This window comes from Heloderma suspectum, chromosome 4 (genome assembly GCF_057233095.1).
Source record: "Heloderma suspectum isolate Gila_16-S chromosome 4, 16-S_ref, whole genome shotgun sequence".
Lineage (NCBI taxonomy): Eukaryota > Metazoa > Chordata > Lepidosauria > Squamata > Helodermatidae > Heloderma > Heloderma suspectum.
Window position 1 is genome coordinate 83,578,194 of NC_139461.1, and position 13,616 is coordinate 83,591,809.

General features: G+C 42.9%; 1 protein-coding gene across 1 annotated transcript in view; it reads right to left on the reverse strand.

Moving 5' to 3' along the window:
• Positions 1 to 13,616, reverse strand: part of LAMA1 (laminin subunit alpha 1) — a 132,783-nt gene that overhangs the window by 20,360 nt on the left and 98,807 nt on the right. Inside the window, exons 46-52 of the mRNA XM_084849819.1 lie at positions 10,568 to 10,701; positions 10,139 to 10,289; positions 8,989 to 9,113; positions 7,275 to 7,425; positions 6,044 to 6,188; positions 2,693 to 2,834; positions 1,675 to 1,789 (exon numbers count right to left, since the gene is read on the reverse strand). Coding sequence (XP_084705945.1) covers positions 1,675 to 1,789; positions 2,693 to 2,834; positions 6,044 to 6,188; positions 7,275 to 7,425; positions 8,989 to 9,113; positions 10,139 to 10,289; positions 10,568 to 10,701 — 963 coding nt within the window. The remainder of the gene's footprint in view (positions 1 to 1,674; positions 1,790 to 2,692; positions 2,835 to 6,043; positions 6,189 to 7,274; positions 7,426 to 8,988; positions 9,114 to 10,138; positions 10,290 to 10,567; positions 10,702 to 13,616) is intronic.

A 13,616-nucleotide genomic window follows, 5' to 3' on the forward strand; every position in this document is an offset into this window, starting at 1 on the left:
GAAGCATTACTAACAACAAAGCTAGTGGAGATGACAGTATTCCAGCTGAGCTATTTAAAATCCTAAAAGAGGATGCTGTGAAAGTGCTGCACTCAATATGCCAACACATTTGGAACACTCAACAGTGGCCACAAGACTGGAAAAGGTCAGTTTACATTCCAATTCCAAAGAAGGGTAATGCCAAAGAGTGTTCAAACTACCACACAATTGCGCTCATTTCACATGCCAGCAAGCTTATGCTCAAAATCCTACAAGCTAGGCTTCAGCAGTATGCGAACCGAGAACTACCGGAAGTACAAGCTGGGTTTCAAAGAGGCAGAGGAACTAGAGATCAAATCGCCAACATTCGCTGGATCATGGAGAAAGCAAGAGAATTCCAGAAAAACGTCTATTTCTGCTTCATTGACTACGCTAAAGCCTTTGATTGTGTGGATCACAACAAACTCTGGAAAATTCTTTAAGAGATGGGAGTACCAGACCACCTTACCTGTCTCCTGAGAAACCTGTACGAGGGTCAAGAAGCAACAGTAAGAACCGGACATGGAACAACCAAAAATTCGGTTCAAAATTGGGAAAGAAGTATGACAAGGCTGCATATTGTCGCCTTGCTTATTTAACTTATATGCAGAGTACATCACGAGAAACGCCGGATTGGATGAATCACAGGTCGGAATTAAGATTGCCAGGAGAATTATTGACAACCTCAGATATGCAGACGATACCACCCTAGTGGCAGAAAGCGAAGAGGATCTAAAGAGCCTCTTGTTGAGGGTGAAAGAGGAGAGTGCAAAAGCTGGTTTGAAACTCAACATTAAAAAAACTCAGATCATGGCATCTGGCCCCATCACTTCCTGGCATATAGAAGGGGAAGAAATGGAAGCAGTGACAGATTTTATTTTCTTGGGCTCCAAGATCACCACAGATGGTGACTGTAGCCATGAATTTAAAAGACGCTTGTTCCTTGGGAGGAAAGCTATGGCCAACCTAGACAGCATAGTAAGAAGCAGAGACATCACCTTGCCGACAAAGGTCCATATAATCAAAGCTATGGTTTTCCCAGTAGTAATGTATGGCTGTGAGAGCTGGACTATAAGGAAGGCTGAGCGCCGAAGAATTGATGCTTTCGAACTGTGGTGCTGGAGAAGACTCTTACGAGTCCCCTGGACTGCAAGGAGGTCAAATCAGTCAATCCTAAAGGAAATCAACCCTGAGTGCTCATTGGAAGGACAGATACTGAAGCTGAAGCTCCAATATTTTGGCCACCTAATGCGAAGAGAAAACTCCCTGGAAAAGACCCTGATGCTGGGAAAGACTGAAGGCAAAAGGAGAAGGGGACGGCAGAGGATGAGATGGCTAGATAGCATCTCCGATGCAATGAATATGAACTTGAGCACACTCCGGGAGAGAGCGCAGGACAGGAAGGCCTGGTGTGCTATGGTCCATGGGGTCACGAAGAGTTGGACACGACTGAACGACTGAACAACAACAGCAATCCTATTATTATTATCATCATCATCATCTCTATATCGCCCAACAGCTGAAGCTCTCAACAATTCATAAAAAATACAAACAGTACATAATACAACATTATGATAAAACATAGTCTAAAAAATTTTAACGTATAAAGTCTAAAGCAATTTAAATCTACCCAGCAGAACTATCAGTATGTCATACCTCTAGGATGCAGCCTTTCCTCACACCATATGAGTTTTTAAGCAAGTCAAAGGTGGAACGGGATATTTCTAAGTTCTTAATACATCCCACATATCTTCTGCTATTAAGCCCTTTCCTAAAAGAGAAAATAGTAAGCTGTTATAGCTGGAGAAAAACACTGGACTACTAGTTTTATTTATTTAACTTTGCAAGCTAATTTTGACTCTTTGGTACTCCGTAGCAGCTACCGATCACTAAAAGGGTCTAACTGGCTGCTCTGGATGACCTTTTTTCTAATTTACAATTGGGGGTGTGGGGTGGGCGCAGCAGCAAGGGCCACATGCGGCCCATGGGATGTATGTTGCCCTCCCCTGCCTCCCAGCCCAGTCCCTTGGCCCTGTCTTTCTTCATTTTAAAACAACCCTGTCTTACTCATGAATGGAAAAGAACACACCCATGTCTGGGCCACCAGTTGGCACCAAGTAGAGAGAGTGTGTATTTATGTGGACTATCTTACTAGGTGTTTGCTGGAAGCTGATACTAAGAAAATAAAAAAGAGCGTATGTTCGCACCATATGAAAATTGAGTATGGAATGTTATGAACTTTCAAGGTCAAAACAATGTACAGAATTGAAAACATTTGATATTCTTTGACTTTGAGCCTGCATTTAAACACCATGGTGCTGTTCGTATGTAACAATTGGTATGTTTAAAAACAGATGGGTTCTTGTGCATGAGCAGGTGCACCACCTGCAGTGCGGCTGCTTCTTCTGCTTTAGTGCAGAACTCAGGATCGGTTCCATGGGTTAACTCCTGGGTTGTTTAGATCCTAAACAACCCAGCAGTCTGGGTTTGGACATCATACTGCACAACCTACAAATGAGCTGATGATGGGTTGTGCTGTAAGGTGGAAGAGCAGGTGCTCTGCAGGCAATGCGCCCACATGACAGCCCATCAGCTATGGACAAGCCAGGTCTATGTTTGAAAGTTGGCACCTTTAAGAAGGTCAAAGTGAAAAGCTTTTTTAATCAAAACCTACCTTACTGCCCTTGACCGTGGTAACCCACCAACATAAATAGGATCCTTATCAGAACGATTCAGGTCAGAGGCTGCACCAGGGGATTCTCCTCGCTTGGTTTCTTTGGAACTGAGGTTATAAGCCTCCATGACTGTCAAAATCCCTGAAAGGTAATAAAATCTGAGATCAACAATTAGGAACATCTGAGAATGCTACATCAGTTATTAGCCAAAGATTACAGCAAAACGTAACAGCAAGACAACATCATTTTGCCGTTTATTAAAACCAGACTCCTTTATTACTAAGAATCTAGGTATTTTAATAAGCTAATCAAATTCTTCTACGAAGCCCTTTCTTCATGAAGTAGATACATAACACATATTGCCACCATGCTATTTTGGACACTACTGCTGCAATGGGGGATGGGAATTTCAATTTTCCATGTTAGTTTGTTTAAAAAAAACCCTGAAGAAAAGTCTCTGGCCTTCCTGATTCAACAAATACAAGTGTTATAACCACATATACAGTACATTTCCTCCAGTAAGACAGATGTCATGGGTGAAACATACTTCACACCAGGGGTCCCCCCACCTTTTTGAACTTGTGGGCACATTTGGGAATTTGAGAAACTGCTGAGGGCACCACCACAAAATGCCTAATCAGTGAATTGCCACTTTAGCATCTACCTGTCGCATCTATGGACTTTGGCTACATCTTATTTTGCAAAAACTTTCATTTTTTGTGTTTACAGGAAATCACAATGTCTCTTTAATAAGGGATTGTATAATTCAGCTAATTGCTGGCACTGCAATACAGCTAATGCTTCTCTTAAACATATGTTTTGGCAATGTCCAGTAGTTGCTTCTTTTTGGGGAGGATATTATTACTAGGGTTGTGCAGGGACCCGCCGAACCAACTTGGAAGCTGCTTTGTGGCTCTGGAGGTGGGCCCGATTTGGCTCTGTCAGATTCGGGGGGGCCCCGACCCTGAAGTGGGATTCGATGTTGACCCCCGCTTCAGATCCCCCCCGACACCCCTGCGCAAACCCCCTTACCTTGCCGCCACCTCCTCTGTCCTCGCCGCTGTTCTCGCCACCACCAACTCCTGAGGCCTGGATGCGTGTGCTACTCTTACTGCAGGGAGTTGCCATTTTTAAAAGGAGAAGGCAGAGGCTGTGGAGGCAGCGAGGACAGCAGCGGCTACGACAGCAATGGTGGTGGCGATGGAGGCAGCGGCGGGGGATCAGGTAAGGACCTGGCACGGCTGGGCCGGGTGTGCCGAAGCTCCAAAGCACACTGAGTGCTTTGGACAGCCCCCGACCCGCTCCAGGTCGCTTCGTGCCCCCTCCACTTTGCCTTGGAAGGGGCTCAAAGTGACCCGAAGCAGTCCGCTTCAACTCGAGGTTTGGGCCTCGGGTCGAAGCAGTGCACAGCCCAAATAAAACCAACCAAACCAATCTTCCACCCACAGGCAATGAAGAAAAAAGCAGTGCCACCTTTCCAACTATCAAACTAGCATTATATGCATGCTGACCTTCACTGGGCTCTCTGTCTGATCAGCCAGCTCAGTGTGAACATAAGAAGAACATAAAAAGTAGCTCCCTGCTGCTTCAGACCGAAGGTCTATCTAGAACAGCATCCTGCTTGTTACAGTGGTCACGAGGTGTTCCAACATGCCCCTATTTGCTTTGTGAAACTTTGGAGAAGGCAGTCAATAAGTGCATGGTCTTTCTCACTCATACATACACATAGACACACACACTCCTTGACTTCCATGTGAACAGTTCAACCTGTATCCTAGCACAAACCCATCTAATGATTTGTACTGTGAAGCCTATTGTACAATGAAGTGCTCTGTGCTGTTAGAACAATTCTCAAAACCCAAAAGATGTTTAAACACCTGCACAATATTTTAAATTAATATTTGTTTCACGACATTTGGTAACATGCAATCTTTGCACATAAAGGTAACTGAGAAGCAAAGAGGGAAGGCACTAGGTACAATCAGAAGTCAAGGGAGAAACAGGTTCTTAAAAGTTCCCGAGTATATTAAAGCCCAACTTATTTCAGAAATACAATTTTTCCTTTTTCTAGGCAAATCTGTGGGTGAAACTATGCAGTCTGTTAGCAAGGGCTGCCTCAATCATGAATGAAGAAGCTACACAAGCAACAGCTCTACCATCACAAACATTTAAGACTAAGGAAACGATCCTATTGTTTATGCCCTTGATATTCATAAACTTCCAAACTCGGAGGCTTACACGCATCCATTGCAGAGTGGCAGGAGTGATGGAGGCAGGTCCTTTCGCCCTGCATTTGTCACTAGGCAGGCTTTTCTGCCCGTCTAGCTCGGGCGCTTCGGAGGGGGAGGGAAGGAGGCTGGAAGGGCCTTGGTCTAGCTCATCTCCCTGCCTCACCAGTCTCCTCCCCTCCCTGCCCGAGACACGCCCTTGACCCTCTCTCGAAGACTGAGTTCCCCACCTCAGAGCGGCAGCCAGTCTGGTTCTTTCTGTGCCAGCTGAGTGGGGGGAGGAGGGTGGGCGGAGCACCGATTCCCTCCACCAAGGTCTGAGTACTGTCTCTGATCTCGCATCTGGGAATCCAAAGTATCCTATGTCCCCCGCAGACACTGTCTAGGGCCATAAGATTGCTTGCTAAGCTACTTTTATAAGGATACACATTTTGAGCAAGATTCCAAGGGCTGTGCACACACTGATGTTTGCAACACTCCTCAGGTTTTCCCTTTCCAATTCAGCCTCTGGTGACTCCCACCCCACCCATGTCTGCTTTTGTTTTACCCTGCAATGTCCCAGGGGCCATAGGATAAAGAGGAGCTCCCTCTTTGGCCACACAGGGGAGACGTGCAGGCAGAGAAGGAGGTTCACCCTGGCTTGCCTCTTCCATACAGTGTTGGGAAGGCCCACCCCTGTTGCTCCTCTGCCATTGGAACTCAGTGGTGGAGAGAGTCAAAGGAGGCATTCCAGGGGCTTCTCTCCTGTTCCCCAGAGGTGCTCCCCGAACAGACAAAAAACTATACCATCCTGGGGGTGGCGTAGTTTATTTCCCTCCTACCAAGAGCAGTGGGAATGAAAAGGTTTTTTGAAACACCATAGAAAGTCCTCCAAAAGGAAAAATGCTGCCCCACCTCACCTTCTGCCCTGCCAGCTTACGCCTAGCAGGGCTTGGGATTTGATAGCTCCTCCATTATGGTTTGTTCCTCTCAATATGTAGGACTGCTTGTTTAATCTTTTTTAATTTATTAAAATTATTGGACTTAAAATGCTTAATGTTGGCTGGATTATGCCTACATTGACTCTTCTAAAAGAATAAAAACAGTGCTCTTTCAGCCCTCGAATATACTAACACATTTTACCTTCTTTTTTGTTTCGACTGAATGAAATTTTATACCATGTTCCATTATTGTAGCGTCTTTCTGTTCTAAGTGTAAGAGGACCTGAACCAAGGTCAACCATTAGTTTAACTTGGCCATCAACAAGTTCCAGAGACAAGAAATCCCTCTGCAGAAGAGGAAACAAAGTGTTAGGAAATTAGAAGAAAAACTGGAAGTACGTACAGGAGCTAACAGATCTTTTATTCAAAAGTGAATTTGCCCGGCCTATATTTTTAAAATTGTGCCATGCATTTCCCACACTTGACTTTGGGTACTGGCTATTGTTTTGATGTTTATTCTTCTCAGCAAGACAGACAAAACTGAGACTCTCCTGCCCTCAATGGTCAACATGGTACGACTTCACACAGGAATGCAGAACCTCAGATCCAGGAACCAAATCTGGCCCTCCTGGGGTCCCCTCTGGGGCTCCCCAGAAAGCCACATGCCTTTGCCCTGGTCCCACCCCTTTCCCCCAAGCACCAATCCTTTGGTGATATCTCAGGCTTTATGCTGTTCTTCCCCATTCAAGTCACTGACAGTAAGAACTTTAAGATAAAACATGCTGGTATTTTTGGTATCTGTGCCCGCCCCCTTTGCTGTAGGCTCCGCCTTTTCCCATAGGCCCTCCCCACCCCTGGAATGTGGCTCCACAAGAGCTTTTCTGAAATTCAGTTTGGCCCTTGGGCTGAAAGAGATTCACCACTCCTACATCATAGCATTTTAACAATGCTTTAGAGTCCACAAAGTGGATATTATCTTGTTGTAAACCTTACAAGAACTGTACTATTATTGCCATATTGTAGATGGGAAACTGAGGCTGAGTGAAAGCAGTTTGCCTAAAGCCACTCACTAAATTTGTGGCAGGAGCAAGGTTCAGATCCTCAGCCTCTTAGCCACTAAGCTGCACAATATATGCACACAACATAGGTTTTGATCTCTCCTCTCCATAGGCTCAAGACATCAAAAACAAGAGACACAATTTTATGTGTGTTTGTCAGGGGAAATGGATAAGGCCTGTATATATTTTCAAACTACTCTTTTAAAAAAAGCACCAGTAAGGGTACAATCCTGTGTATAGACAGGAAAAAGTCCTACAACTCCAAGCATGGGAGTTGTAGGACTTTTTTCTGTCTAAACATGCATAGGATTGCGCCCTAAATTGTCCTATAATCTATGGGATTGACTCCTTTAGAAGTTGGACCAATTTTCTTACCGTGCCATTAGAAGCCAGGTATACTAAGAGCCCATTTGGTGTGAAGGTGCTGAAAAATACAATGATTTGGGTCAAAGTGGAGCGAAGTGCCTTCTCCACCACCGAATATCCACTGCCGTCAAAATGAAATGAAGTGTCTTCATCCGGTAGGCTAGAAAAATGAACCAACAAAACAAAGGATTTCAAAGGTTGCATCCTCCATCAGAGTCGCTTTCTCACCAGCACAGGAAGTCCCACCCACAGGCCTCTGTGCCATTTATAGTAATGAGACTTCTGAAAGTACAATTCTGCAGGAAACAGAATGGCAGGCTGCCATTCTGTGAAACATACAAGAATGGAATCAGAGGATGTTGCAATGAGTAAGCTATGAACAGGCAAGAAGCAATTTGTTTTCAGGGTCGCTACTGAAACATATTTGGGGCTGAAGGGCTGGAGCAAATGTGCTTGTTTAGTTTCATGTAAATGATGTACACTGCCTACCATTTTCATCAACCCGATGAGCCAAATATCGAATTGTGGACAAATCCTGCAGTTTTATTATGCAAAAATAGAAATCAAGTATAAAAACAATAAACATGTTCAAATCTTCCACAGTGCTCTCACTGATTTAAAGTAGAATAGAATAGTGTAGTGTGAGTGAATTGATAAGTGGAAGCCATAATTATATGATTCCCTGTGCTGTTTCTCAAGAAATTTCTAAAATAATCCTGTATCTCCCTCTGCTGGTTACAAATGATACTTAACCAACAGGAATCTGCTAAGTCAAACATGATTTCTTCTCATACAGGATGTTTGGTATATATTGTCATTTACAGTTCGTAAAACATGAAAAATGGAGAAGTAAAGGAGTGCAATCTTAAAATCTGATGCTATTTTAAGCTGCATTTTTACTAGGAAGAAATATCCATTCATGAAATAATAAAACAAACCAAGGATCTGTAGCTATGGAAGTGTATTAGTAATCATTGGCCAGATTCAGGAATGATAGCCAAATCATGGTTTGGCCATTGGGAATGTGCTCTGGATTCAGAAGCTCCCTGTTCCACTTCTGATTCTGTTTGCTTTTAACTTTGCATTCATTTTTATTATGTCCTTCCTCCAAGCTCAGGGCGGTACACACAGTCATCTTCCCCATATTATTTTACAGCCACCCTGTGTAGTAGGTTAGGCTGAGAGATGGTGACTGGTCCAGTGAGCTTCATGACTAATTTGGCTTTTGAGACAAGTTATTATTAGCAGTAACCAATTTGGATATCATAGGAATTATAGTTATCATAAACCAGGAAGCCAAGAAAAAAAAATCAGTATGTATGAGGGAAGGAAGATGGAGGAAGATAGAGCGACAAAGCCAAATGTCCATCTATGGTTTTGCTGTGATATTTGACCAGAAAGCACAAGCTTTCTCTCTTTACATATAGATTTTGGTAAATGATAAAAAGAAGTTTAAATCTGCACTCACTTTTAACCTAGCACACAGGAAAGAGTGATAGGCAATTACATTACAAAGAAGTCCCAAAGAGTCTCTGCAGGCATGGTGGTATGGTCCAGAACCTGGACACTTCCACAAAGATGATACCCCAGAATGACTGAGATGATGATCCATAGAACAAGGAACAACAGTACAGATATCTCAATAATCACTGCTGTAGTAAAGCTGCATTTATGCACAAAAGTGTGATTAATTCTTAATTCAACAACTGTTTCCACTTCTCACCTTCCATAGCATCCACTGCACTTGCCTTCCCTTTCCATGTAGTTCCAGAGTCCAACAGATTTGCCGTTCAAGGATGCCTCACCCATGCATCCTTTAAAATGCGTTACTTTAATAGCAGGTGATTTCTATTACAGAACGCACACATTTAATAAATTAAAAAAATATCAGGTAACTTGAAATTAATCTAGATAAATGGTTACAGAAATAAAGTGTTACAGAAATTTGTAACTTGCTACTAAGAATACATTATACCCAGAAAATAACAAAGAATATTATTGGTATATTGTTGTTATTCATTGTTTTATGTATTTCTGCATATGTGGTTTACAATATGAAGAAAAATGAATAATTAACATCTGTAGTCAACTAAGGATACAATCCTGTACTCAAGTTCCACTGGTTGAAGGGATACAGGATTTGGTGGAAGCTCTGGGTTGCATCAAGTGGGGTCATTCCACTACTATAAAGTTTCTCCCGCTTTTAGAAACCCCATTTTCATCCTTGCACAAGGGTCAAATCCAATACTTTGATTCTGGTTTCAGCATCCATTGCACAAGCCATACCAAAAGGTCTTCTAAAAGCTGTTGCCCTAGTTGGTGCAGAAGCTGTTGCACAACTGATTAAAACTTCATTATGCCAGGTGTTGCTTGTGCTAGTTGTGCTGCTTGTTCTGCGAGCACTTGCGCAAGTGCTAGAGTAACAACAACACCTCCTATACAGTGAAACATTGGTTACAACAGCCACCTGCTACACGGGCAGAATGCAAGACACACTAATGGAATATCTCTGCTGATGTCGCCATTCTGGTGGAATGGCTAAAACAGAGCACAATCATGGGGTGGCACAGGGAAGGAGCACGCTTTTTGCCATATCCTAAACTCCTCTGGACCACAGGCATGGCCTTTATGATGACGGACTTTTACAGCAGCCTCTGACCTGGCACAAAGAATTTTCCTCCCATTCTTAAAACATGATATGACCAATACTTAAGTTTTAAGATCGCATTTAAACATCTTCCTTTTCATCTCTGAAGGCATGACAATTCTTGTTGATTCATCAAGGAACAGTGAGTGGGCAATTTTATGGAAATTAATACAACAAACTATAATGAAATATTACAACATGCAGCATGGCTATTAATTTTTCTCACCTTGATTTGCCCTCCAAGTCCGCCAATAAACATTAGAGTTGATTGGTTTACATCCAGTACTGTAGCTGTTCCAGGAGAAGAAGCAGTTCTTGTAAAGGGCTTCTGAGAAGAGTTTGTCTCCTCTACACTCAGGGTTCCAGTTTTTCCAAACCTAATTATAACAAATAATAAGGGATTAAAAACTGTTATGTATGCTTAACTTCCAAACAGTGTTATATATTTACAGCTAAAGGAAGAGGTGAAAAATATTCTGAAACTAAAGATGGTTATTATATACAGTTGACAACAGCTGCATTAACCATCCAGTTATTTCGATGAACTGCATTTTGCAATAAATGTTTCTAGGTAGTAATTATTTCAGATTTAACAGTGACTCCAAATCTGCTAAAATATATAAATTACATGTGTCATGCACCAATTGCATCTTACCTTGTAGCATGTATTCTGTGCCATTTGTTGTTGTTTATAGAAAAGTCTGGATATTCCAGTCTTGTTGATCCAGAGCCCATATCCCACAAGAAGGCCACCTTACCACGTCGCATTTCCACTGCCATGAAATCAGCCTAAAAAGAAGATTGCCAAATTACCGATAGAATGCCAACATGGCTAAAATTGTGTAAGTGGAGCTATTAACACATAGCCTTTAACAATACTGATCAAATCCAAACAAGAACTGATTAACATGTTACATAAACAGCATGGTAGAATCTTAAACATGGACCCATGGGGGAACCATTCCATGCATGTCACTTGACCTCTTATTGAGGATTAGGCAATCTAAAATATAGCAAGATGATCTTCCTGAAAAAGTGGGATTTTACTATACATGGCATGTTGAAACTTGGCGAAACATCATAAGAAATAGCTTCAAACAATTAAGTTATCACAAGGAAGAGCATCTATTTTCAAGTGGCTACCACTTCACTTGTATATTATTCAGGTCTGAAGAATTGAGGAAAGAAAATAGGCAATATGAACTCATGTTAATGCAGGTCAGGCTGGTATTTGAGAAGCAAGTGGTTAAAGAACTAACACATAAATGCAGTGTTAAGTATCTCTAACACACTTTTTAAAAAAAACTTCAAAGAATTTGTGGGACCATTACACTTTCTATTTGTAAGTGAAACATTCGAGAAAAATAAAACAGTGCATTTGCATGTGCAGACAATACAAAATTATGCAAGCTTAATTATCCAAAGGATTATTTAACTGAAGATACAGCTGGCTCTCCCAGAAAGTAAAAGCTATGTAGTTAAAGAACAAACTATTCTTGGATCAATGCAAACTATTACAGGAAACAATTATAAGAAACAATCCAAATTAGTTGTAACCGCTACTGTGATATTACTCTCAATAGGAGCATCATTTCAGTTCCCTGAGGTAGTAAAAGAAAAATGCAGGGTACAGCTCTAGAATTTGCTGACCTCTAGGCAATATGCTATCCAGCCCCTTTTCCCAGCTGCATAGTTGCCACTGACCTTTGTGCCTCTGTCCCATTCCCTTGAATGTACAGTCAGGGCCAGAAATATTGGAACAAGAATAATTGTTTTGGCAGTTGGCCTCTGTACACCACCACATTGAAGTTGAAAGGAAACACACCCAGATAGGAGCAAAGTCAGGACTTCCAGCTGTAATTCAAGGGGTTTGACAAAAGTGGGGCACTAACCATTCAGGAAGGACAGCCAGTGACATACACACACACACCCATCGTTGGTGGCTCATAAGTAGTGGAACAAACCAACATTATTTCAAACTTAAGGATCACCTTTAATACCTGGATAAAAATCCTTTGCGGTCAATGACTGCCTGAAGTCTGGAACCCATGGACATGACGCAATGCTGAGTGTCCTCCCTCGAGATGCTTTGCCAGACCTTTACTGCACCTGCCCTCAGCTGCTGCTTGTTTGTGGGTCTTTCTGCCTTCAGTCTCGTCTTCAGAAGTGAAAAGCATGCTCTACTGGGTTGAGATCAGGTGACTGACTTGGCCATTGAAGAACATCCCACTCCTTTGCCTTGAGAAACTCTTGGGTAGCTTTTGCTGTATGTTTTGGGTCATTATCCATCCGCAATATGAAGCGGCGACCTATCAGTTTGGCATCATTCGGCTGAATCTGAGCAGAAAGTATAGCCCTACACGTTTCAGAATTCATCCTGCTGCTTTTATCAGCAGTCGGGTCATCAATAAACACCAGTGACCCGGCTCCATCGGCAGCCATACATGCCCATGCCATAATGCTGCCTCCACCATATTTGACAGATGATGTGGTATATTTTGGATCAGGAGCTGTTCCTTTCCTTCTCCATACTTTTCTCTTCCCATCATTCTGGTACAAGTTACTCTTGGTTTCATCAGTCCAAAGAATCTTATTCCAGAACTGAGCAGGCCTTTTTAGGTGTTTGCTGGCAAAGGCTAATCTGGCCTTTCTGTTCTTGAGCATTACCAGTGGTTTGCACCTTGTTGTGAAGCCTCTGTATTTACTGTATAAAGCCGTCTCTTGACTGTAGATGTTGACAAGGGCATGCCTACCTCCACAAGAGTGTTCTTGACCTGGCTAGATGTTGTGAACGGGTTCCTCTTCACCATGAGCAGAATTCTGTGGTCATCCACTTTAGTTGTCTTCCGTGGTCTGCCAGGCCTTTTGCTGTTGCTGAGCTTGCCAGTTAATTCCTTCTTTTTCAGGATATTCCAAACTGTTGTACTGGCCACTCCCACTGTTTTTGCGATCTCTCTGATGGGTTTATTTTGTTTCCTCAGCCTAATGATGGCCTCTTTCATTCGCATGGACACCTTTTTGGGCCTCATGTTGGGAGTTCCAGTGAATAGCTACCAAATGCAAATGTAACACTCAGAACCCGCTCCAGGCCTTTTATCTGCTTGATTGGTCATGGGGTACCCAGGAAACAGGCCACACCTGGCCATGCAGCTGCTTGCCAGCCATTTGTTCCATTACTTATGAGCCACCAACGATGGGTGTGTGTGCATGCCACTGGCTGTACTTCCTGAATGGTTGGTGCCCCACTTTTGTCACACCCCTTGCATTATAGCTGAAAGTCCTGACTTCGCTCCTATCTGGGTGTGTTTCCTTTCAACTTCAATGTGGTGGTGTACAGAGGTCAACTGCCAAAACAGTTATCCTTGTTCCAATATTTCTGGCCATGACTGTATGTAGAGAGCTTCCCTGCCCACAATAGCTTACCCACTCATTCCAATGGAGCTATGCATGAACATTCCCATGCACCACTGAAACTGTTCCCAGCACTGAAATGAATGATGCATCCTTCATGCATAACACATCTGTGCCTGGATATGAGCACAGAGAAATGCCTGCATCTGTCAACTACTGCATCCCAATTTATCTCTTTTCATTCCTCTTGCTCAACCCAACTAACAAAACCCCACAGCATCCACACCTGCCTTACTCCTCTAACCTCAGTACCATCAATGGCTTCAAGATACGCAGTCCATGTGCCCATGCTC